At 35.4% G+C, this 22992-nt stretch overlaps 1 protein-coding gene across 1 annotated transcript in view; it reads left to right on the top strand.

The window, feature by feature from the left end:
* The window catches only part of ltbp4 (latent transforming growth factor beta binding protein 4), an 89843-nt gene that overhangs the window by 39410 nt on the left and 27441 nt on the right, over positions 1-22992 (top strand). The window contains exons 8-20 of the mRNA XM_016491601.1: positions 668-942; positions 3533-3635; positions 6665-6733; positions 7977-8099; positions 11217-11381; positions 12772-13203; positions 13293-13400; positions 16542-16670; positions 18841-18966; positions 19072-19191; positions 19974-20093; positions 21413-21535; positions 22613-22732. Of these exons, the coding sequence (XP_016347087.1) occupies positions 668-942; positions 3533-3635; positions 6665-6733; positions 7977-8099; positions 11217-11381; positions 12772-13203; positions 13293-13400; positions 16542-16670; positions 18841-18966; positions 19072-19191; positions 19974-20093; positions 21413-21535; positions 22613-22732 (2013 nt within the window). The remainder of the gene's footprint in view (positions 1-667; positions 943-3532; positions 3636-6664; positions 6734-7976; positions 8100-11216; positions 11382-12771; positions 13204-13292; positions 13401-16541; positions 16671-18840; positions 18967-19071; positions 19192-19973; positions 20094-21412; positions 21536-22612; positions 22733-22992) is intronic.

Consider the following 22992-nt stretch of genomic DNA (forward strand, 5'->3'; position numbering starts at 1 on the left):
TTTTTTTTCCATTCAGAAATTGCACGTACATTTTGCAAATAATTACAAAAAAATGGCAAGTAACACGTTGAATTAAACATGAAATTGTGAAGACATTGTAAAACGGTCCAGTAATCTTTGTTTCATTATAACTTCGAAATAATATTTTTTTAAATTGTACTAATAAATAAACAATTAGTGTACTTATTATCATGCAGACAACAGTGTCAATAAGGAGCTGCTTGAATGAAATGTGAGACATGTTATGTGTGTCACAGTGTTTTTATTGAGCATCATTTCTAATGAAAGTGTGAAAATGTTATTTATTTGTGTGCATTTAGGATGCATAAAATGCTGGTTATGAGCTTCAGCGAGAAAAAGGAGTCTGTAATTTTATTCCAAAATTGGTTATTTCTATCTCTTTAAATTGTCATAAATTGTCCATAAATTTTAATTTTGCTAATAAATACAGTACGTCGTTTAAATAATTTAACATCAAATTGCATATGACACTGTGGTATATACAGTATATAATATGTAGTCATAAAATAATGACTAAACTAACCATGTATGTCTACACACTGTTGGATATTGTTAGTGCACACATGTAGTTAGAGAGTATGTTCTGGAAGAACTCTTGATTTCTTCAGTGTGTTTCTGTGTCTGATCCGGTCTCTCTGTCTCTCAGCGTCCCCGATGGTAAAGGTGCGAGTCCAGCATCCTCCAGAGGCCAGTGTGAAGATCCACCAGGTCTTAAAGGTGGGCTACGGCCCCACCGTCCACGAGCACTCAGAAACCGTGACCTGGTCCGCGGGGCTCTCAGGGGCCCGTCCTCACCAGCTGCCGGGAGAGAGAGCCGAGGCGGCGCCGCCGAGGGTTCAAGCCCAGACCATACGCGGGGATTCAGTCTACACCGAGACGTCCGGCTTCAAATATTGTTTCAGAGAAGTGCGCAACGGAAAGGTTAGCTTAAAGCTCTTCTGTCTGCATTCCTCATTCGTTTTAGCAGCGTCTGGTTCGGTTTCAGTAGGAACAGGACTCGAGCTTGTCTGGACTATGCTGGATGAATCGAGTATGACTTGTTTATTGTGACTCTGTCGTGTGATCGTACTGAACTTCAAATGTAGGTTAGCCAGTGTCGTGAAAACCACTTCCGTCTGCTGAAGTGTGTTCATCCAAGATTGTTTAGCCAGAGTACTCTTATTATAGCACAATTCCCCTGGAGCAACTTGGGGTTTAAGAGATTTGTCATTTGTTCAAATGCATGTTGCTGGAAATATGCATTTTTTTCTATGGAACACAATAGTAGTAATTCAACATAATGACAAGGCTGCTCTTTTCCATACAACAAACGGGGATGAAGACTAGAGACGGTCAAGCTCCCCAAAAGGAACAAAAAATTAGTACATCCCCCTTGTGATAAAGAAGTACACTTTACTTTTAAAAAGAGTACTTATGGAAATGATATACTTTACGAATATACTAAAAAGGCATTAACTATATTCAGTGTTTTCAGACATTTAATTGCATGTTATTTACAATTAAATAAAAATGTGTAGTTTAAATTTATATTAAATGCAAGAGGGCTTTTTTGACACTTAAGTAGTATATGTAATTTCATAATTACTTCTATTGTCTTTGAAATATGGTTAGTTAATGGTTAATGTACTGACAAGAATGTATGGTAAACTAAAATATACTTTAAATTCATTTTTAATGTGAATGTAAATGCGTGTGTAATGATGAAGTTGCAGATTAGAACATTTAAAATATATTAACTTTAAAATGTAATATCAAATAAAAGTTAAAAGTCACATGTGCTTTAGTATGTTAGTCAACACATCAAATTACTGTTTACGTCTTTAAAACACAACAAAAGATTATTAAAACAGTAATTTAAAAAGCTCTTTAAAGTAAAACTTTTAATTTGATATTATTACAAAGTGCACTTTTTTTTACAAAAAAATGTACTTAAGTGTGTTGAGTAACAGTCATGAAAGTGTCTGTTTTTGCACTTAAGTGGCATTTTATATTGTATTAATGTTATGGTTTCTGAAAGTATTTTTTTTTTTAATATGCTTTTAAGATTTAAAGTAAACAATACAAGTGCACATTCAGCACACTTCTTTTTCTCAAGAGACATGACTGCATAATAAAAGAAGTCAGTATGCAAAAGCATAATATGAGGAATAGATTGAAATTTAAAAGGATAGTTAACCAAAAAAAAAAAAAAAAGAAATCTGTCATACAATATTTGTAATAATTTCAATAAAAAAACATCTGATAGTAGCCATTGACTTGCATAGTATAGGGAAAAAATAGCATGGAAGTCAGTGGCTAAAGTCAACATGCTTTGAGCAGCATGAGTAAATTATGAAAAAGTTTTAGTTACACTTTATTTTGATTGTCCACTTTAGACAATCTACTAATACCAAGCAACTTTGTAACCAGTATTGGGTAAAATTACTTTAAAAGTAATGCATTACAATACTGCATTGCTCCCTAAAAGTAACTAATTGCATTACTTAGTTACTTTTTATGGAAAGTAATGTGTTACATTACTTTTGCGTTACTTTTCCTCATCTGGGCTGGGCTTGCTTGTTTGTTTGTTTTTAAAATTAAAAAGTTCTGTTTTTGGCAAAAGTAAAAGCCCTTTCACACCGAAAGTGAAATGAATAAGCCTCAGGTATTTTCTTGTAAATATAAAAGTAATGTGTTGCTTTACTAGTTACTTGAAAAATGTAATCTGAATACATGAGTATTGTAATGTAATGTGTTACCACCCCAACACTGTTTGCAACTGCATGTCATCTAGCAGTCATTAGAGTATTAGTGAGTGTCTGCTTAAAGGATAAGTTCCAGAATAAAATTGTCCTGATAATTTACTCACCCCCATGTCATCCAGGATTCAAATATTCCAGGACTTTTCTCCATATAGTGGACTTCAATGGTGGCCTACGATTTCAAGGTCAAATTGCAGTTTCAAAGTGAACATGCAAAAAAATGCCCTTTACAACAAAAGTTAAAACAATGATGTCAGATGATTTTAAAGTTGGAGGAGAAAATGAGATGGCGTTTTTCACCAAAGTACAAAGACAAAGAACTAACCGTACATGATCTTTCCAACAAGATTGCGTTATGTGTGAAGACGCACATCGCAGAGCTAGAGCAAGCCGAACATTTGTGGTTAAAAAGAGTATAAATATTATTTGTTTTCAGAAAATGACAGATCGTTTGGCTAGATAAGACCCTTATTCCTCGGCTGGGATCGTGTAGAGCTCTTTGAAGCTGCATTGATTTTGACGTTAAAATCGTTGGCCACCATTGAAGTCCACTATATGGAGAAAAGTCCTAGAATGTTTTCCTCTTTTAAAAAAAAATTATTTTTTTGCGACTGAAGAAAGAAAGACATGAACATCTTGGATGACATTGGATGATTTTTTTTTTTATCCTGGAAGTGGACTTATCCTTTAACTCTTCACTCCATGCCCAATTCAGTTGTTTGAGTGAATGGATAAGTGAAGGATTGTGTGTTTTCTGCTCCGCCCCACAGTGCAGTTCTCCGTTACCTGGTCTGAGGAGTCAGGAGATGTGCTGCAGGGGTGTTGGGAAGGCCTGGGGCATCAACGAATGCACGCTCTGTCCTGCAGTCTTAGGTGAGAGTCTGCACATGGAGTATGTCAGCACTGTCAGACAGGCCTGGAGGGTTACAACTATAAATCATCTGAGCGATTATAGCTGCACAGTTTGTACTTAGAGCACAAAGAGGCAACAAAACACCGGTTTGTTCCTTCTTAACTCATAAATTCACTGATATCAGTTCAGCTGGCTGGTAAAACACATGTCTATCTTGTAAAACAGAAAGTACAGCAGTCGCTGCGTGACTTCAGGAGATAAATATAGCTTTGAGAGTTCTCTGGCAGACGGCTCATTTAAGTCCTGTTACTATATTATTATTACAACAGTCAAGGTGTCGCCATTAGCCCTCCGTCAGCCGTCTGGCTAAACATTACAATGTATTTACATTCCTCATCCACTTGATGAATGCTGCAACCTTTAATAGAAACTGACTTCAGCACCCCTATCATTTATTAAATATAGTGACATGCAATGACATAATCCATGATTTTTTTTGACAAATTCATGCAGATACAAAACATGCAAAACATACAGTTTGTTATACTACTGTATATGGGGTAAGTTGTCACAATGGGATATGTGATATGCAAAAGCTTTATATGAGGAATAGATTACAATTTAAAGGGATAGTTTACCCAGAAATGATCTCAGGTTTTTTGAGATGTTAATGCAGATCAAAACATGCAGTCTTTATCATGCAGTTTTTTGTAACACTGTGGGGTAAGTTGTCACAATGAGAGTATACAGTATGCATAGCAAAATTAGCACATATAACAACAATTTAACTTATATATATATGGATATGTATATACAGTATATATACATTCATATAATTATGAAACACATTTCATGGAACAATTCATGGAACATAAATTAAAAAAAAAGATGCACAATTATCAAACTGTCTGTAATTGCAATTGTAAAATGGGAGTTAATAATTACATAAAAGTATACCAACTTTCCGCAATAAAAATGTGGCATCCTCCCTAGACCTGACATATTTTTTTTCTAATAGCTGTTGGATAAATAAGTAAATACAATAAATATGATGATATTGTAACTAGGGGAAAAAAATCACATTTAAGAGGGTTTTTATAGAGAAAAGCATTTATTAATAATGCAATTGATCAGTGCTATTTTAGTATTATTGATATAATATTATATTTTTGTTGATATGTTGGCCTAGATGGTTTTTTTTTACATTTTAATCTTAGTTCAAGTTTTAATAATTTTGTATTTTTGTCATTTTTCTTTTTTTTTAGTATGTCTATATAGGTTTTTATTGATTTTGTATTATTTTATTTATCAGTTTTAACTTATTTAGTTTCAGGTATCTTAGTACTTAAAGTTAAACAAAATGAAAATAAGAAATGTTGCCTTGGCAGATAAAAATAGAAATAAAACAAATGTTTTTGTGTTTAAAACAAGTTATTTTATGTTTTATTTTATTTTAGTTAATACGTTTGGGGACCAATTCTCACCATTAACTTACTATTAACTGTGACTTTAGCCTCAGTAAACTTCTTATTTTCATCTTATTAATAGTTAGTAAGATAGTTGTTAAGTTTAGTATAGTGCAGAATAAGCCATGTGCTTTATAAATACTAATAAACAGTCAATATGCTGGTAATATGCATGCTAATAAGCAACTAGTTGATAGTGAGATCTGGTCCCTAAACTAAAGTGTTACCAGATGTATTTCAAATCAAGAAAATGTGTTTTATGGTTTTAGTTTTAGTTAAAATCTCATAACCTTTTTGCTGTTGTTCTTAGTGCAGAGAAACATTTGCTAAGGATATATTTTCATAACTGCTAAGCGACCCTGAGTGGTTGATAATGTTAAGCACACGGTTATATAATCATTTTCCCCAATGCTGAATAATGACTGGAACAATAGAGCCGTCTGTTACACGCTTCGGGATCTCTGGCTCCCCAGAGCCACAAATATTTAACCTCACAGGGACAAATAGTTATTTCCCCTTTCTGTGAAGCACTCTTGAAAGTATGCCTGAACTGCTGGAAGACTTTGTTGTGAAACATGCTTTCCCTTGTGAAAAAGAAGTGTACTTAATTGTATTGAATGTGTACTTGGAGTGAACTTCAAATCTTAAAAGTATTTTTTTTTTAAACTGTACTTACAGATAATATGATATTAATGAAATAAAAGGCCACTTAAGTGACTTAATGAGACAGTCTTTTAAAAAGTGCACTTTGTAATAATGTCAAATTAAAGGTTTTCCTTTAAAGTACATTTTAAATCGTTTTAATAATCTTTTGTCATGTTTTAAGGAAGTATGCACTTGCTGACTAACATACTAAAGCACATGTGAAGTGTAATAATTGTACCTATAGTGTGTTATTTGATATCCCATTTAAAGTTAATGTATTTTAAATGTAATAAATTACAAGTGTGTAATTACACATATATTTAAATACATGACATACAAGTTTCAACAGAAATTACATTAAAGTGTTTTTAGTTTACTATAAATGCAGCACATTCAGCAGTAATTTGTACCAAAAAGTTATTTCAAATTGAAATGAAATTACATATAAAGATGTACTGAAGTCCTACTTAAGTGGGTCAGAAAACACTCTTAAGTTCAATTAAAATATAAATGCAAATTATATGTTCATGTAATTGTAAATACCATGCAATTAAGTGTCTGAAAACTTCACGTTCATTACATTGTAAAAGTGTACTTCTTTTTTCTCAAGGGTTGCCTTATAAATAAACTGTATTTAATGGTGAACTGTAAAGCTATACATTAAGTTATTTACAGTATATGCATGCACATAAGCTACATATTCTCACATGTAAGAACAAAGCCAGAATGTGGCTTTAATGAAATATAGTGTCGGGATGTTTTGTGCTATTGTATTTGTTTCAGCCTCCAGTCTTGCTGATGAATCATTTGTTAATTATCTGCATGTTTTTCCTCTTTCTCGGTTTGATTTTCCTTTTGCACGCATTATTAAACTAGCTGCAGTTTGACAGATGTGTCCGTACATCTTTCTAGAGATCGATGTGCTCTTATCTCATCAGGAAACACTGTTAATGGACAGGGAAGCTGCCCGAAAGGCTTCGAGAGGGTCAACGGGACGCAGTGTGTGGGTAAGAGTCCTCGCCCCGTCCTCCTGTGCTAGATTGATCCTAGCGTTCGCAGTGATCTCTCGCCGGCCAAAACACATTTTAGGAACATGCAAACAAACACTTTGTTCTTCCTTCCTTCCTCCAGAGGTCAGCCAAATACATCAGTCTCTAAAGATGGTTTAATGGTTGCTGCACACATCTAGTTTTGTGTAAATACTGAAACTGAAGCAGATGCTCTTCTCAGTCTCGCTCGTTGTGTAGTTCATGCTGCTTTAATGCTGTGGAGCCGATGTGATAAGTAGACATTTAATTGATCGTTTTACTCAAAGTGACTAACAAAGCACAATCCGCATTGAGAAGAGGGTTGAAGATTGCATTTATAACCCATTTTATTTCCATCACTTATTTTGTTTTCTCACATGGTAGTAATTATGACGGAATGAATCTTTCACAATTTGTCAGTATGTGTGAAATCCAGAGACCACCTTCCCCGGAGGAGAATCTACGGCATTGTTTTCTAATCTTTCTCCTGACCGTAACGGCAGACCAGACGGCTTGATAAACACACTGTAAAATCAATTTATCAAGACAGAGCTGGAGGTGGTCACAGGGTCAAATAATGACAACTTCAGATTTGTTACATATCTCTCTCTCCGCTACATTTCCTCTCCTGCTTCTTCAAACCACAGATTCATTCTGTCATTATGTAACATTAATGGTTCCTGTATTTGCTACATTTGAGGTAATAACATTGTACACCACAGTGCAAGGTATCCTTATGTAAGTACTGAAAAGTTTGTACATGCATGTACACGCTTCAAATTAAAAGTCCTCTATTGGCATTGATGGACAACCTTTAACATCCATGGAACCTTCCCACTGGACAAAAGGTGCTTTAAATTATTAAAATGTTCTTCACACTAAGAAAGTTCTTTTAAGAACTGTTCACTGAAATGTTCTTCAATGGTCCTTTTGGAAGCTTTATTTTTAAGAGTGCATCATGCGGAATCACGTTTTCTTGATCATTATTGTACTATATAAACATACTGTAACTTTCCGGAAAAAATATATTTTATTGAAAATCAAATTGAAAATTGGTTCACCTGTTTGTCTGGACGGGTGCTTCTTCACTCACAATCAGTCTCAGTTATCCATCCAAGTCTACTTAAGTGTGTTAAGAAGTGTGTTAAGCACACTACTTTTCCACAACATGAACAATTCAACTCGTCAGGTTATGACAGTCATGTTTCCTCCTCTGGTGTAGATATTAACGAGTGTTTGCAGCCGGGTTTCTGTGAAAACGGGAACTGTGTTAACACCCGAGGGAGCTACAGTTGTGTCTGCAAAGAGGGCTACTTATTGGACGCCTCTCATGGGATCTGCATCTGTAAGTACGGGGCTGTCGGACACCACGGCGTCACCTGAGAGGAGAGCGGCGGAGGGAATATGGCAGGACAGCCAAACCACACAGCTACAGCCTTCAGTCATACACAGACATAAAGAAATAATTCTTCCAAAAATGGAAATTTGCCAAAAATGTGCTCACCCTCAGGACGCCTCGTTTGCACTGTCAGTTAAATGTGACCCAATTCCGATTTTTTTGCTCGTATGTGACACAGATCGGATGTGCTCTATGACCATGTAAACAGGAAAAAAAATGCATGCATTCGGATATCTCGAGATGGGATTCAGGCCTCATTCATATGTGGACATAAATCTGATATAAATCAGATATGTGCCAACGCGTTTGTCCATTTTGGCTAGTGTGTGGTGCAAGAACCCCCCTTTAAGCATGCGCGATGTTTCAGATGGTATGGCAAGTGTAAACACATGAATCGAATATGGGTCACAATTGAAAGAACGTGAATTTGTTGCGGATATAGGCAACAAATCAGAATTGGGCATCAAGACCTGCAATGTAAACGAGGCCTAAGATTAATATGAGTTTGTTTCTTCATCAGATTTGGAGAAATGTAGCATTGCATCACTTGTTCACCAATGGATCCTCAGCAGTGAATGGGTGCCGTCAGAATGAGAGTCCAAACAGCTGATAAAAACATCACAATAATCCACACCACTCCAGTCCATCAGTTAACATCTGGAGAAGACAAAAGCTGAAACAAATCCATCTTTAAGACGTTTTTTAACTTTAAACCATTGCTTCTTGCCAAAATACGAATTTATAATCCATAATAACGCTTCCTGAATCAGTACGTGTACTGCGTTAGGCTAACCGAGACTTGTCATAGTACTTGCTTATTATCCTCTTTTGTTGGTTTTGATTGCTTCTATTGTCCTCATTTTTAAGTCTCTTTGAATAAAAGCGTCTGCTAAATGACTAAATGTAAATGTTTCTTACAAACATGCAGCTTTTGGCTTCTCCAGATGTGAACTGATGGACTGGAGTGGTGTGGATTACTGTGATGTTTTTATCAGCTGTTTGGACTCTCATTCTGACGGCACCCATTCACTGCAGAGCATCCATTGGTGAGCGAGTTGCATTTCTCCAAATCTGATGAAGAAACAAACTCAGTTGTATCTTGGATGGTCTGAGGTGAGCATTTTCAGGTACTATACCAAAGCATGAGTTTCAAATCCACACTACAAAGTGAACACAGATGAGTGGAGGTTTTTGGCTGTGTGGCGTTGTGCTTCTGTCTATTCCAGCAGGCATTACTGTGCTCTGCTTGAGAGATGCCTGATGAGTGGAGCTATACTTTTCCTTTTGTCCTGACTCTGCATATGCATCCCTACATCGAGGCCTGTCCTGACTGAGCGCTCAGTGTTTTCCTGTGTTTCCCCGTCGATTGGGAGCTGCCTCTTTCTGCCTGAGTTTTTGCATCTGGGAAATTCTGTGACTCTATTTTAATCAGATTTTCTTCTTGTCTGAATCTTGTCAAGCCTTCATGTGACTCTGAGCATTTTCATGTGTGTCAGTCAGGTAAGTGTAACTACGTCTCCTGCTGTGTCTGCTTCTGTATATGTGTGATTATGTGCATATTCCTGCAGTGATTTGGGCTGATCTGTATGTCATTTCCAGTGGCTCTGTGGATGATTATTGTATGCCTGGCTCTCCTTTAAACTTTGTTTGTGCTGCAAAACCAAATCAAAGCGCCAGGAGTGTAACGAATGACGTCAGTGTAAAATGAGTAGCAGAAATATTTATCACTTTAGAACTTTTTTAAGCTAGATTTGCGTAAGTATGACGTCAATAACAAACACAACCAACTTAAAGGAATAGTTCACCAAAAAATAAATCATGTACTCGTGTTGTTTCAAACCCGTATGATTGTCTTTCTTCTGTGGAACACAAACAGAGATGTTTTGCAGAATGTCCAAGCTGCTCTTTTTAGTGATTAATACTGCCAAGCTCCAAAAAAAAAAACACCATTAAAAGTTGTGCACTATATTGTAGGCCATACAATAACTTTGTGTAATGAGCAGGCCAAATTTTAAGATGTTTTTCACTAAAAACTTTCCCTCAGCACACTTTTATTTGTTTGTTTAAAAGTAAAATTTCAGTGAATGATGTCTTAAATTTTTAAACCTATAATGACCCTTGTGGGAAAAGAAGTGTTTAATTAGATTGAATTGATATAAAAAAAAAAAAGGTATTTGCAAAAAATATGAAAAAACACTTTCATGACTGTTTATTAACATACTTAAGTGCATTTTAAAAGGTTTAAAAATGCCAAATTAAAAGTTTTGCTGTCATGTACATTATAAATCATTGTTTTAATAATCTTTTTAAAAAAATGTACTTAAGTCCAATTAAATGGGTCGAAAAAGCACTTTTACTGTAAGTTCAAATACAACTGAAAAATATAATTGTCTTTATTCAAAATTCTTAATTTAAAATAAAAATAAAATAAAAACTATTTTAAATTATATGATTTTTTAATATATTTTGTATTATTTATAATTAAATTAAAATTGTATTAAATGTAAATGTGTATACACACAATTACATTTAATATAATTTTCCTTTGTAAATAACATGCAATGAAGTGTTTGTAAACATTACATTCAGTTCACACTTAAGTCTGTTCTTTTAAAGTATTATTGTTTCTGTAATAAGTACTCTTTTTAAAAAGTATGCTAAAATGTACTTCTTTTCCACAAGGGTATGGCTGGAGACTTAAGATTTAGAGTATGAGTTGTATAGACTGATTTTATTGATACCTTTATGGTTACTGTATGCTTTTATTGTATGGATAAGAGCAGCATGATCATTCCTCTAAACTCCTGCTTTTGTCTTCCACAAAAGAATGAAAGTCATACAGGTTTCAAACGACACGAGGGAGAGGAAATGATGACAGAATTGACATTTTTGAGTAAACTGTCCCTTTTTAAGACAGCAGTAAATATGAAGACTCATCTATATGCTTTCATGTTCATAAATGAATGCATTTGTACTTGCATGCACGATCTGTTGCATGTTGAGATTCGTGTCCCTACCTGTATCCCTATGTAATGTTATTTTATATTATTTCCCCCCTCGCAGCGCAGAAGGTGATCTCCTCGGAGAAGGACCAGTGTTTCCGTATCCTGAACCAGGGCTCCTGTTCTCTGCCCATCTTGAGGAACATCACCAAACAGATCTGCTGCTGCAGTCGAGTGGGCAAAGCCTGGGGGAAGAAGTGTGAGTTATGCCCGTACTTCGGCTCAGGTAAGAGGCCTTACAGACATTCAAAGAATGCACTTCTCCTTTCAAACAACTGCATTGGAATGAACATCTTTAATGCAGAAGTTGGGGCAAAGAGCGGTAAGAAGGCTGGAGGACAGCACTGAGAACATTACAGTGTGTTAATACAGAATATTGAAACAACATGATTTGGTTTTTGCACAAAGAGTCCAACTGTTCCTCAAGGACCTCGTCCCACCCACACCACCAGCAATATTTCTCAGAAAATGTTTGGAGGAATATCAAAGCAGTTGGAATTTACTGTGTAATTTGTCTTAGTTTAAATACCACAAGTTGAGGTTCTAGTGCTGTCCCGGTTGACCTTCAACGTTTCTGGCTCGATTAAAAAACAAAAATCAACTGTGTCCATTCCAGTGAATTATGTCTTAAATTTTGATTTCACACAAAGCTATTTCACCCTTGTGAACAAGTAGTGGGCTTTATTGTACTGGATGTGCACTTGTAGTGTTTTTAAAACTTTTAAAACACTGTACTTGCAGATAATATAATATTAAAGAAATAAAAGGCCATTGAAGTGACTTTAAAAAAGACACTGACTTTATTCCTCAACACACTTATGTACACTTTCGAAATGCACTTAGTAATAATGACAAATTATTTTATTTACTTTGAAGTACATTTAAAATTATCCTGTTTAATAACCGTTTGCCATGCTTTGAAGAAGTACACGTATTTCCATGCATTGACTAACATACTAAAACACATGTAAAGTACTTGATTAGAATTTTAACTGTAGTGTTATTTAATATTACATTTAAAGTAAAATATATTTTAAATGTAATAAATTGCAACTTCATCATTACAAATGTGTAATTACTACTTACAAATATAAATATTGCAAGTTTAAATAGAAATGGCTTTAACGTATGTAAATGTAAATAACAATTATAAATGTCCCTTATAAAAAAGAAGGTTGCTTAATTGTATTAAATGCACATTCTTCTTAAATCTTAAAAGTATCATTTTAAAAACTGTTCTTGCAGATATGATATTAGCGAAATAACTTAGGTGTGCTTAAAGAGAGATACTTTCATGAGACTCATTTGTTTCTTAACACACTTAAGTAGACTTTTAAAAAGTGCACATTTTTTTTACTTTAAAGTACATTTTAAACTGTTCATGTTTTTGTAATATTTTGTCATGCTTTAAAGAAGTGCACTTATTAAACGTGTTGACTAACATACTAAAGCACAGGTAAAGTGCATGGAATTTGCTGTTTAGTTTGTCTGTCTTTGTTTGAATAACACAAGTTGAAGTTCTCCTGTTGTCCCGGTTGAACTTGAAATTTCTGAAACAACACTTGTGACTCCATTAGACATTTACAGGTTTTCAGCATCTAACTCTATGTTCACAGCCGCCTTCAAAGAGATCTGTCCTGCTGGACCGGGTTACCATTATTCGGCTTCGCCTGTCAAGTTTAACCAGAGACTAGCAGAGTTGCTTGACACCGGCGGACCGCCTTTGGTGTCCGAAAATGTCCACACATCCACCCAGGACATAGCATCCCAACCTGAAGGCTCCAGGACTCACTCCACAATCTCACAGTCAACCCGAATCCAGCAAGCGCCATATTCACCGACCAACACGCAGACCATCCGAGTCCAGCAGAGTCCTGCGAGACCACAGCAACCTGACGCGGGTTCACAGGCCGGCTCGGTTATCATCATAACTCAACCAAAACCAAACCTGTCAACGAGCGGCGGCTCTCAAACCACAAACGCCAGACCTCAGCAGCCTTCCAGCATCCGTCCGTCCGCTCCCAGCCAGCCGGCCAGAGTGAACACACGTGAGCCGCAGCATTTCTCATTAGATTATTTATTAAAACTCGCTGGTGTACGTGTGTGTGTGTGTGTGATTCAGTCTGATTGTGTACAGCTGTTGTACGGACGCAAACCAGCCGGCCTTCGGTTAACAGACAGCCAGTATCTCCCGTCAGACCTCCTCCTGTACCGGCTACAGCCCGACCACTTCCAACTAGACAAGGTAAGCATCAGAGAGACTGGTGAAAATTAAGTATTAAAAGAATATGCTTAATTGTGAACTAAATGTAACATTTTCAGACTCTTAGATGCATGGTACTTACAATTAATGAAAATGTATTGTAGTTTAAATTTATACTAAATGCATTTTGACCCACTTAAGTGGGATTTAAATACATCTTTATCTTCTGGTTTCACAGACAAGTCTTAAGGATAGTCCTAGACTAAATGCATGTTTGAGCTGTTTCAACTAAAAATATCTTGCTCTGACATATCTTAAAATATGCTCAAGTGCTCAAGATGCACACCTGTAACATTTTCTTCCAAGGCATTTTTTTATAAAAGCTGCTTAAATATCTTAATTTAACTAAGGCCTAGTCCAGGCTTAAGCAAAGCCCTGTCTGTGAAAGCGGGCCTATATGTAATTTCATAATTAATGCTGTTGTTTTAAAATATATGGTTAAAGTTGACAAGCATACTGACAAGCATTCATGGTGAACTAAAATATACAGTACTTTAATGTCATTTCTATTGAAACTTGTATGTCATGTACTTAAATACATTTGTAATTGCACACTTGTAGAACTGAAGATGCAATTTAGTACATTTAAAATAGATTAACTTTAAATGTAATATCAAATACGTACATTATAATTAAGTGCTTAAATGTGCTTTAGTATGTTAGTCAACACATCTAAATAAGTGTACTTCTTTAAAGGATGACAAAAGATTATTAAATCATAATGATTTAAAATGTATTTTAAAATAACACTTTTAACTTGATATCATTACAAAAAGTGTAATTAAGTGTGTTAATAAACATAGTCATGAAAGTTTACATGTGACATATTTTAATTAGTGCTGTCAAATGATTAATTGCGATTAATCGCATCCAAAATAAAAGTTTTTGTTTACATAATATATGTGTGTGTACTGTGTATATTTATTTTGTATATATAAATACACACACATGCATGTATATATTTCAGAAAAATATGTTATTTTATATATTAAATATATTTATTTATAATATAAATTATATGAATATAAATATAGACATGTAAATACATGTAAATATTTTCAAAATATATACTGTATGTGTGTGTATTTATATATATACATAATAAATATACACATAACACACACATATATTATGCAAACAAAAACTTTTATTTTGGATGCGATTAATCACGATTAATCGTCTGACAGCACTAATTTTAATGTAATTTCTATAGAAACGTACATTTCAATATATCTGTAATTACATGTTTGTAATGATGAAGTTGCAATTTAGAACATTTAAAATATATTATCCTTAAATGTTAAAAAAAATGTATTAAATAACACACTACAGTTAAAATTGTGATTTAAAGTAAATCACAAGTACTTTACTTGTGCTTTAGTATGTTAGTCAACACATCAAAATAAGTGCATTTTAAAGCAAAACTAAATATTGAATGTAATAATTTAATATGTACTTTAAAGTACATCTTTTAATTTGACATTATTACAAAGTGCACTTTTTAATAGTCTACTTAAGAATCAGTCGTGAAAGTGTCACTCTTTAAGTGGCCTTTTATTTCATTAATATAATAGTATCTGAAAGTACAGTTTTGTAAAATATACTGAAGTTCACTACAAGTGTACATTCAGTACAATTAAGCACACTTCTTTTTCACAATAGGATGCTTGTGACTTGAAGGCCCTGTCCCAAAAAGTGCACTTGATGTGGACTTGAGTCCATGGAACTGTTGGACGTCCCATTTGTGATTTTATGATTCAGAAGGGTACTCACAAACGTTAACAGCTGTTAACAGCTAAAAAGAAAATGGGCTGTTTATGTCCTCATCTGCATTTCTTTACTGAATTTTTGGGAACTGCTTTTCACTGCTGCTCTCAATCTGTTCTTTATTGCAATGTCAGAAATATAGTTTTAGGGCAAGATTTAGTATAAAAGTGAAGATGTTCCTCAGGATATTGGTCTTAAAACAAAATGTTCAATCAGACCAGAACTTCAACGGGACAATTACGATTATCGTTACGGTGACTTGATAAGCATAAAGACTCACTGTGAGCATGCCCAGAAAATCCATCGGCCTGCTCATATAAATGACTAACTTCTTTGATTTCCAGAGCTGAAGTGACGCCAAATACATATCAACCTTGAAAAATGTAGAGTTGGATACAGAACTCTAATTTTCTCATCATTTGTCTTCAGTGTGATTGTTCGATGAATTTGGTTTGGAGAGGAATGAATAAATGTCAGTTATCGTAGCAACACAGCATACTTCTGAGATTGAGTTTGGCTGATCTGATTATCTAAACCACAAATTGAGCTGATATTGAATGACTTTACCAAATAAAAAGTGTTTTAAAAGTGTATTAAGTTACATAATGAAATATAAGCATGCACAATTAATTTCATCCCTTTTTAATCATGAACAAATGTTAGATAAATAATAATGAAAAATATAATTTTATAATGAATGAACGTTTCATGATATTTCAGAAAGTTTGAATGCACATAAACATATGCAAGCATTGTGTATAGTGATGTTTGTGTAAAATTTTAATAAAAGTTATTGAAGTTATTAATATATGTATATATATATATATATATATATGTGTGTGTGTGTGTGTGTGTGTGTAATTACCTTTTAATTCAATTTTAATATGTTGTTTTTTACATTATATTATATATAAAATTATATATAGTATATAATTTTCTCCGTTTGTATTTATTTTTATTTTTATTTTTTTATTTACTTTCTAATTGAATGCTGTTCTTTTTAAATTCAGAGTTCTGGCATGAAACTCTAGATGGCGCAGTCCGATAGGTTTAACTCAATCTGACCTAATGACATCATTATCACATGGCACAGCTGATTGGTTCTCTCCTGTATCGGTAGCCAATGAGCTCGCTGCTCAACATTCAAATAAATGACTAGTGCTTGCAGTAGCAGTTGCAGCTTGCTTCAGAAGCCCTCCACCTTCCCCAGCTCCACCTGTATAGATCTGCTACGAGGTGATAGATCTGTTCCGCCAAGACCAAATACATTAACATTGTCATCTACATTACCATGCCAGAGTTGTAATGACAGAACTGTTTTTTTGTTTTTTTTTGGCCATGTGTGTGGTTCTCCAGATGGCCGAGTGTGTGAATCGAGACCTCAGGTGTGCGGTTCGGGGCGCTGTATTGACCTGCTAGGCGGTCGACACACGTGTGTGTGTAACACTGGATATATCCTCAACCCTCAGCAAGGCCACTGCCAAGGTATGAGCCTGTGAGTTACTGCATGACTTTAAAGATGAGAAATAAGCAACACTTCAGACTTCCACTCTAAAGAAGAAAAATATATAAGGTAACATATCTATGTAGCCTACTTCCTAAAAAGGGTTGTAAATATTCAGTCAGGTTCAGTCACGATCCTTCCACACCACCAAATTGCCTGCCATTTGTCTATGGCGCATTTTAGATTGTTTTACGTGACTCACCAGTATTTGGCATTGTAGAAGGATTCCTCTTTTTCTCATTGGTTCTTCGAGGCTTTTAAAGGTCAAAGGTCAGGGTGACATTGCTAAGAGGACAGCTAGCTCATTTATCATCTCTGATTTTCAGTGCTGTATCTGTGTGAATTTGTTTTATGCACGTGCATGACTTTATAATGTGTTACTTGCAACAGTAAAAGTCACTTACATTGAGGAAAAGCATGAGCAAATTATCTAAATATATTTTATAAAGGAGCCAGAAATATTAGTAGTATCACGATAAGGATTATTATTGTTAACTAAACCCATGAAAAGTTAACTGAAAATATATAAAAAATAAATAAATAAAGTTACATCATTTGAAAATGTGTTACTTGAAGAAAAAAAATATTACAAAAAATGTAACTTATTTTATTTAAGCTAGTTGCCAAGGCGATCACATTTTTAAGTACTAAAATATCGAAAATAAATTAAAATTAATAAATAAAAACTATGTAAACATTAAAAAACGAATTAAAACATAGAAAAATATCAAATTAAAACTTTACCTAAAATTAACATGAAAACATAAATTACAAAAATAAAACCTAATTTAAAATGTTAGCAGAAATATAGTATATTAGTACATCAATTATATAAAAATAACACTGTCCGCGATACTCAGAAGAGTCAGAAGAAATCAATGATCAAACCATCTTATCTTTGTCTCTCTCTTTCTCTCTCTCACACACACACACACACACACACACGTGCACACACACACACACGCATACACACGCACACACACGCACATACACACGCACACACACGCACATACACACGCACACACACGCACATACACACGCACACACACGCACATACACACGCACACACACGCACATACACACGCACACACACGCACATACACACGCACACACACGCACATACACACGCACACACACGCACATACACACGCACACACACGCACATACACACGCACACACACGCACATACACACGCACACACACGCACATACACACGCACACACACGCACATACACACGCACACACACGCACATACACACGCACACACACGCACATACACACGCACACACACGCACATACACACGCACACACACGCACATACACACGCACACACACGCACATACACACGCACACACACGCACATACACACGCACACACACGCACATACACACGCACACACACGCACATACACACGCACACACACGCACATACACACGCACACACACGCACATACACACGCACACACACGCACATACACACGCACACACACGCACATACACACGCACACACACGCACATACACACGCACACACACGCACATACACACGCACACACACGCACATACACACGCACACACACGCACATACACACGCACACACACGCACATACACACGCACACACACGCACATACACACGCACACACACGCACATACACACGCACACACACGCACATACACACGCACACACACGCACATACACACGCACACACACGCACATACACACGCACACACACGCACATACACACGCACACACACGCACATACACACGCACACACACGCACATACACACGCACACACACGCACATACACACGCACACACACGCACATACACACGCACACACACGCACATACACACGCACACACACGCACATACACACGCACACACACGCACATACACACGCACACACACGCACATACACACGCACACACACGCACATACACACGCACACACACGCACATACACACGCACACACACGCACATACACACGCACACACACGCACATACACACGCACACACACGCACATACACACGCACACACACGCACATACACACGCACACACACACGCATACACACACACGCACATACACACGCACACACACACACACACACGCATACACACGCACACACACACACACACACACGCACATTCAGACATAAACGAGTGTCTGCTGACACCCCGGCCGTGTTCTGTGGGTCAGTGTGAGAATACAGCGGGCAGCTTCCGGTGCGTTTGTCCATCAGGATACCAGACCAACTTCCAGCAGACCCTGTGTGTCGGTCAGAAACATCTCATTCTCTCAGTGCGCTGGATAAACACGTCCTAATAGCTTGTTTGTAGAATGCTGTGCATGCAATCATTGATGAGATCGATGGGTTCCACAGATTTGGATGAGTGCCGTCAGGTGCCCAATCCCTGTGTTAACGGCCGCTGTGAAAACACACTGGGCAGCTTCAGGTGTTTGTGCAGGACTGGATACAAGCTACAGGACAACAGCTGCATAGGTAATTCAAATCATTTTACCCATAACGCTTGCTCAATTTGCTTTGCACTTTATTTTAGTGATAAAACATTTTTATTTTATTTAGTTTTGTTTTGTTTTGTCCAAATGCTTTCCATCATGACTTTATATAGTATCCAATATTTTAAGACATTTATTACCATTCAAAAATTTGGGGTCAGTAAGATTTTTTTCTTATAAGGAAATAAATACTTTTATTCAATAAGGAGACATACAATTGATCAAACATAAAAAAAAAATGCTGTTGCAAAGCGAAAATGCGTTTGAACCTTCGATTTATCAAATAATCTTGAAATACATCTATCACGGTTTCCACAGAAATATTGTGCAGAAAACTGTTTCCAACATTGCTAATAATCAGAAATGTTTCTTGAGCAGCAAATCAGCATATTAGAATGATTTCTGAAGATCATGTGACACTGAAGACTGGAGTAATGATGCTGAAAATTCAGCTTTGCATCACAACAATAAATTACAGTTTAACAGATATTCACATAGAAAACAGCTGTTTTACATTGTAATAATATTTCACAATTTTGACTGTATTTTTTAATCAAAGAAATGCAGCCTTGGTGAGCAGAAGAGACTTCTTTCAAATACATTAAAAGCTCTTACTGAGCCCAAACATTGTATTGTACTGTACAATTGTATTGTACAAATGTACTGCATGATAGGAATGAATCATATGTTTTCCGTCTCCAAAAACAGTGTTTGTTATGTTTATTAAACTGTGAATTGAAATCATGTGGTGTTTTGTGCTCCTAGACATAGATGAGTGTGTCGACCCCCTGCGCTGTCCGGGTCAGGAGTGCGTGAACTCTCAGGGCTCTTACAGGTGTGTCTCCTGCAAGCCGGGCTTTGATCTGCTCAACGGACAATGTTCAGGTAACACACTGCACACAAATATCTGCGGATTGACTGTAAATATTTATTTTACTGCACACTAATCTGTATTAGTCTGCTGTAAAAGGGCCCTGTTTTGTTGTGAAAAAGAGCCACACTTTTAAAAAGAGTGAATAAATAATTAAGTGTGAACTAAATGTAATGTTTTCAGACACTTAATTGCATGTCATTTATAATTAAGTATTCGTTTAAATTTAGAAATAAATACAATTAATTTAACACAATTAATTGTGCTTTTTTTTTTTTTACTTTTTTTATATGTAATTTCATAATTACTTCTGTTGTCTTTGAAATATGGTTAAAGTTACTGCTGAATGTACTGACAAGCATTTATGACCAACTAAAATTTACTTTAATATATTTAGTCATTTAATGTCATAATGATGAAGTTAGACATAGGCCAAGTTGTTGCTTAATTTCGGTCAATATATTTATATTTTTGGGGGCTTTTTTTTAACTCCGTTTCACCATAAACAAAAGCTAAATTAGTTATATTATGGTAGTAATAATAGTAGAAGTAGTAGAAGTAGATCTTTCACTTGAGATAAAACTAAAAACATTCTGTTAGTCAATGTTTAATTTAGTTTACTTAATAAAAATAAAGAGAGCTTCAAAAAATTTACTGTTTATTCTCATATTCTTTGTAAATACTGTATGCATATTTTCTGTTATGTACTACAAAAAAAAAAGAAGATATTTAGTACATTAGCCCCCAGTTTCACAGACAAGGCTTAAGCCTAGTCCCAGACTAAAATGTAAGTCTGAGCTGTTTCAACTGAAAGAAACTTGCACTGACTGAACTTAAAATATATCAGTGCCTTTGTTTTGGCTCAAGATGCGCACTAGTAATGTGTTTTCTAAAGCACGTTTATGAAAAATTACTTAAATGTCCTAATTGAACTATGGCCTAATCCTGGCTTTAGTCTAAACCCTGTCTGTGAAACCAGGCCTTAAAATACATATAATATTAAATAACACACTACAGTTAAAATTATAATCTGGTATTTTACACATGCTTTCAAAGCACCACAAAAAACTAAACAATTAAAATGCACTTTAAAGTAAAACTTGACGTGATTACGAAGTGCACTTTTTAAGAGTCTACTTGTTTAAGAGTCTAATAGTGTTAAGAAACAAAGTCATGAAAGTGTCTCTCTTTAAGTCCACTTAAGTGGCCTTCATTAATATCATATTATCCTCAAGCACAGTTTTTAAAATATACTTTTCCGATGTACTTTTCCAAGGGTTTATAAGAGTAAAGCTGAGCCTTTCAGGGTAAAATCAGTGGTTCTCTTCTTCAGATATTGATGAATGTCGTCGGACGCCGTCACCCTGTTCGGACGCGGGCCGCTGTGAAAACACTCCCGGCAGCTTCAGATGCTCGTGTCGAACGGGATACAGATCCCAGGCCAACGCCTGCGTGGGTAAGAAGTGTTAAAGTCACTTCAGTCTAAATGAACCTAGTGAAAAATAAATATACTTAAATGCATTTGAAACATTTATTTCATGCTACGTATACTACAAATACATGTTCATATTTATGTACTTAATAAAATACCCTGCAATTGTACTTCTAGTACACCAAACTGGTATACTTAAAGTCTGCTAAATTGGAACAACTAATTTTGTACTTAATGCACTGTAATTGTGCTGAAGTCCAATTAAATATGTGACCCTGGAGCACAAAAGCAGTCTTAAGTCGCTGGGGTATATTTGTAGCAATAGCCAACAATACATTGTATGGGTCAAAATTTAGTATATTTGATTGTGCTAAAGTGGAACTATTGCAAGTATACTTCAGTTACACTTTAAATATTTTGCATTTAAACACCGATATTATTCAAAGATCATACAGTCCTCATCAAAAGTGACATTAAAACACATTTGCACAGACTTACAGTATTTTTTTGAACTGCTTACACACATTTTCCAAACTTTCCCTTTTTTTTCCAAACTTTACACACAAATCCAAGAACTGCACACACAAAATGCAAAATGCCTCACATCTCTTGCAAAATGGAGCACTGCATTCAAAATATCACAAGCACATCTCAAAAGCAAACATTTGCAAACACCTTTGCCATAATATTGATTCCTGTTAGATTTTTGAGAATTGTGTGTTGTGTTTTGCAAAAATTGTTTTATGAAATTGAGTCAAAAGCTGAGAATTAGTATATGGTTTTGCAGATTTGGTGTGTGCTTCTGGTGTTTGAGTGTCAGCTTTCAGAAATTGTGTGACAAGTAAAGATTTAGTGTGTAAGCAGTTGAAATTGTAATATTAAGAAATGTGCATTGTGCATGAGTAGTACGCCAAATAAAGTTTAATTATAATTTTAATATCAGTCTCAAGTTATCTGTCAGTAAATGTTAAAAGATTTGAACTATACTTAGTATAAAATAAATGTATTTTAAGTACATTACTTTTTTACTAGGGTATATAGGTTTAGATGAGAAATATGAGTGTGTTCCCGTGTGCATGGATGATGTGCGTGATGTTCCAGATGTGAATGAGTGTGAAGATCCGCTGCAGTGTCCCGGACAGGAGTGTGTGAACTCTCAGGGATCGTATCGCTGTGTGTCATGCAGACCCGGATTTAGCCTTAAAAACCGAGCATGTTCAGGTAAATACAACACATCTGGACTCACATTTAACCATGAATGGACCATTATGATTGTAAACCTGGCCAAGCCCTTTATAACAAACAAATGAAGCGATTATACTGCAGGAAAAATCACATGGAGAAAAAAATAAATAATAAATACTTTGGACCAACTTAAAGAAGACCGCTAAATGTATTAGTTTTTCTCCAGTTATATTTATGGTTTGTTCAAATTTTGATGTAATTAAAAAAAAAATTGTATATATATATATATATATATA

Source organism: Sinocyclocheilus anshuiensis, unplaced genomic scaffold (assembly GCF_001515605.1).
Source record: "Sinocyclocheilus anshuiensis isolate Anshui unplaced genomic scaffold, SAMN03320099.WGS_v1.1 scaffold1082, whole genome shotgun sequence".
Classification (NCBI taxonomy): Eukaryota; Metazoa; Chordata; class Actinopteri; order Cypriniformes; family Cyprinidae; genus Sinocyclocheilus; species Sinocyclocheilus anshuiensis.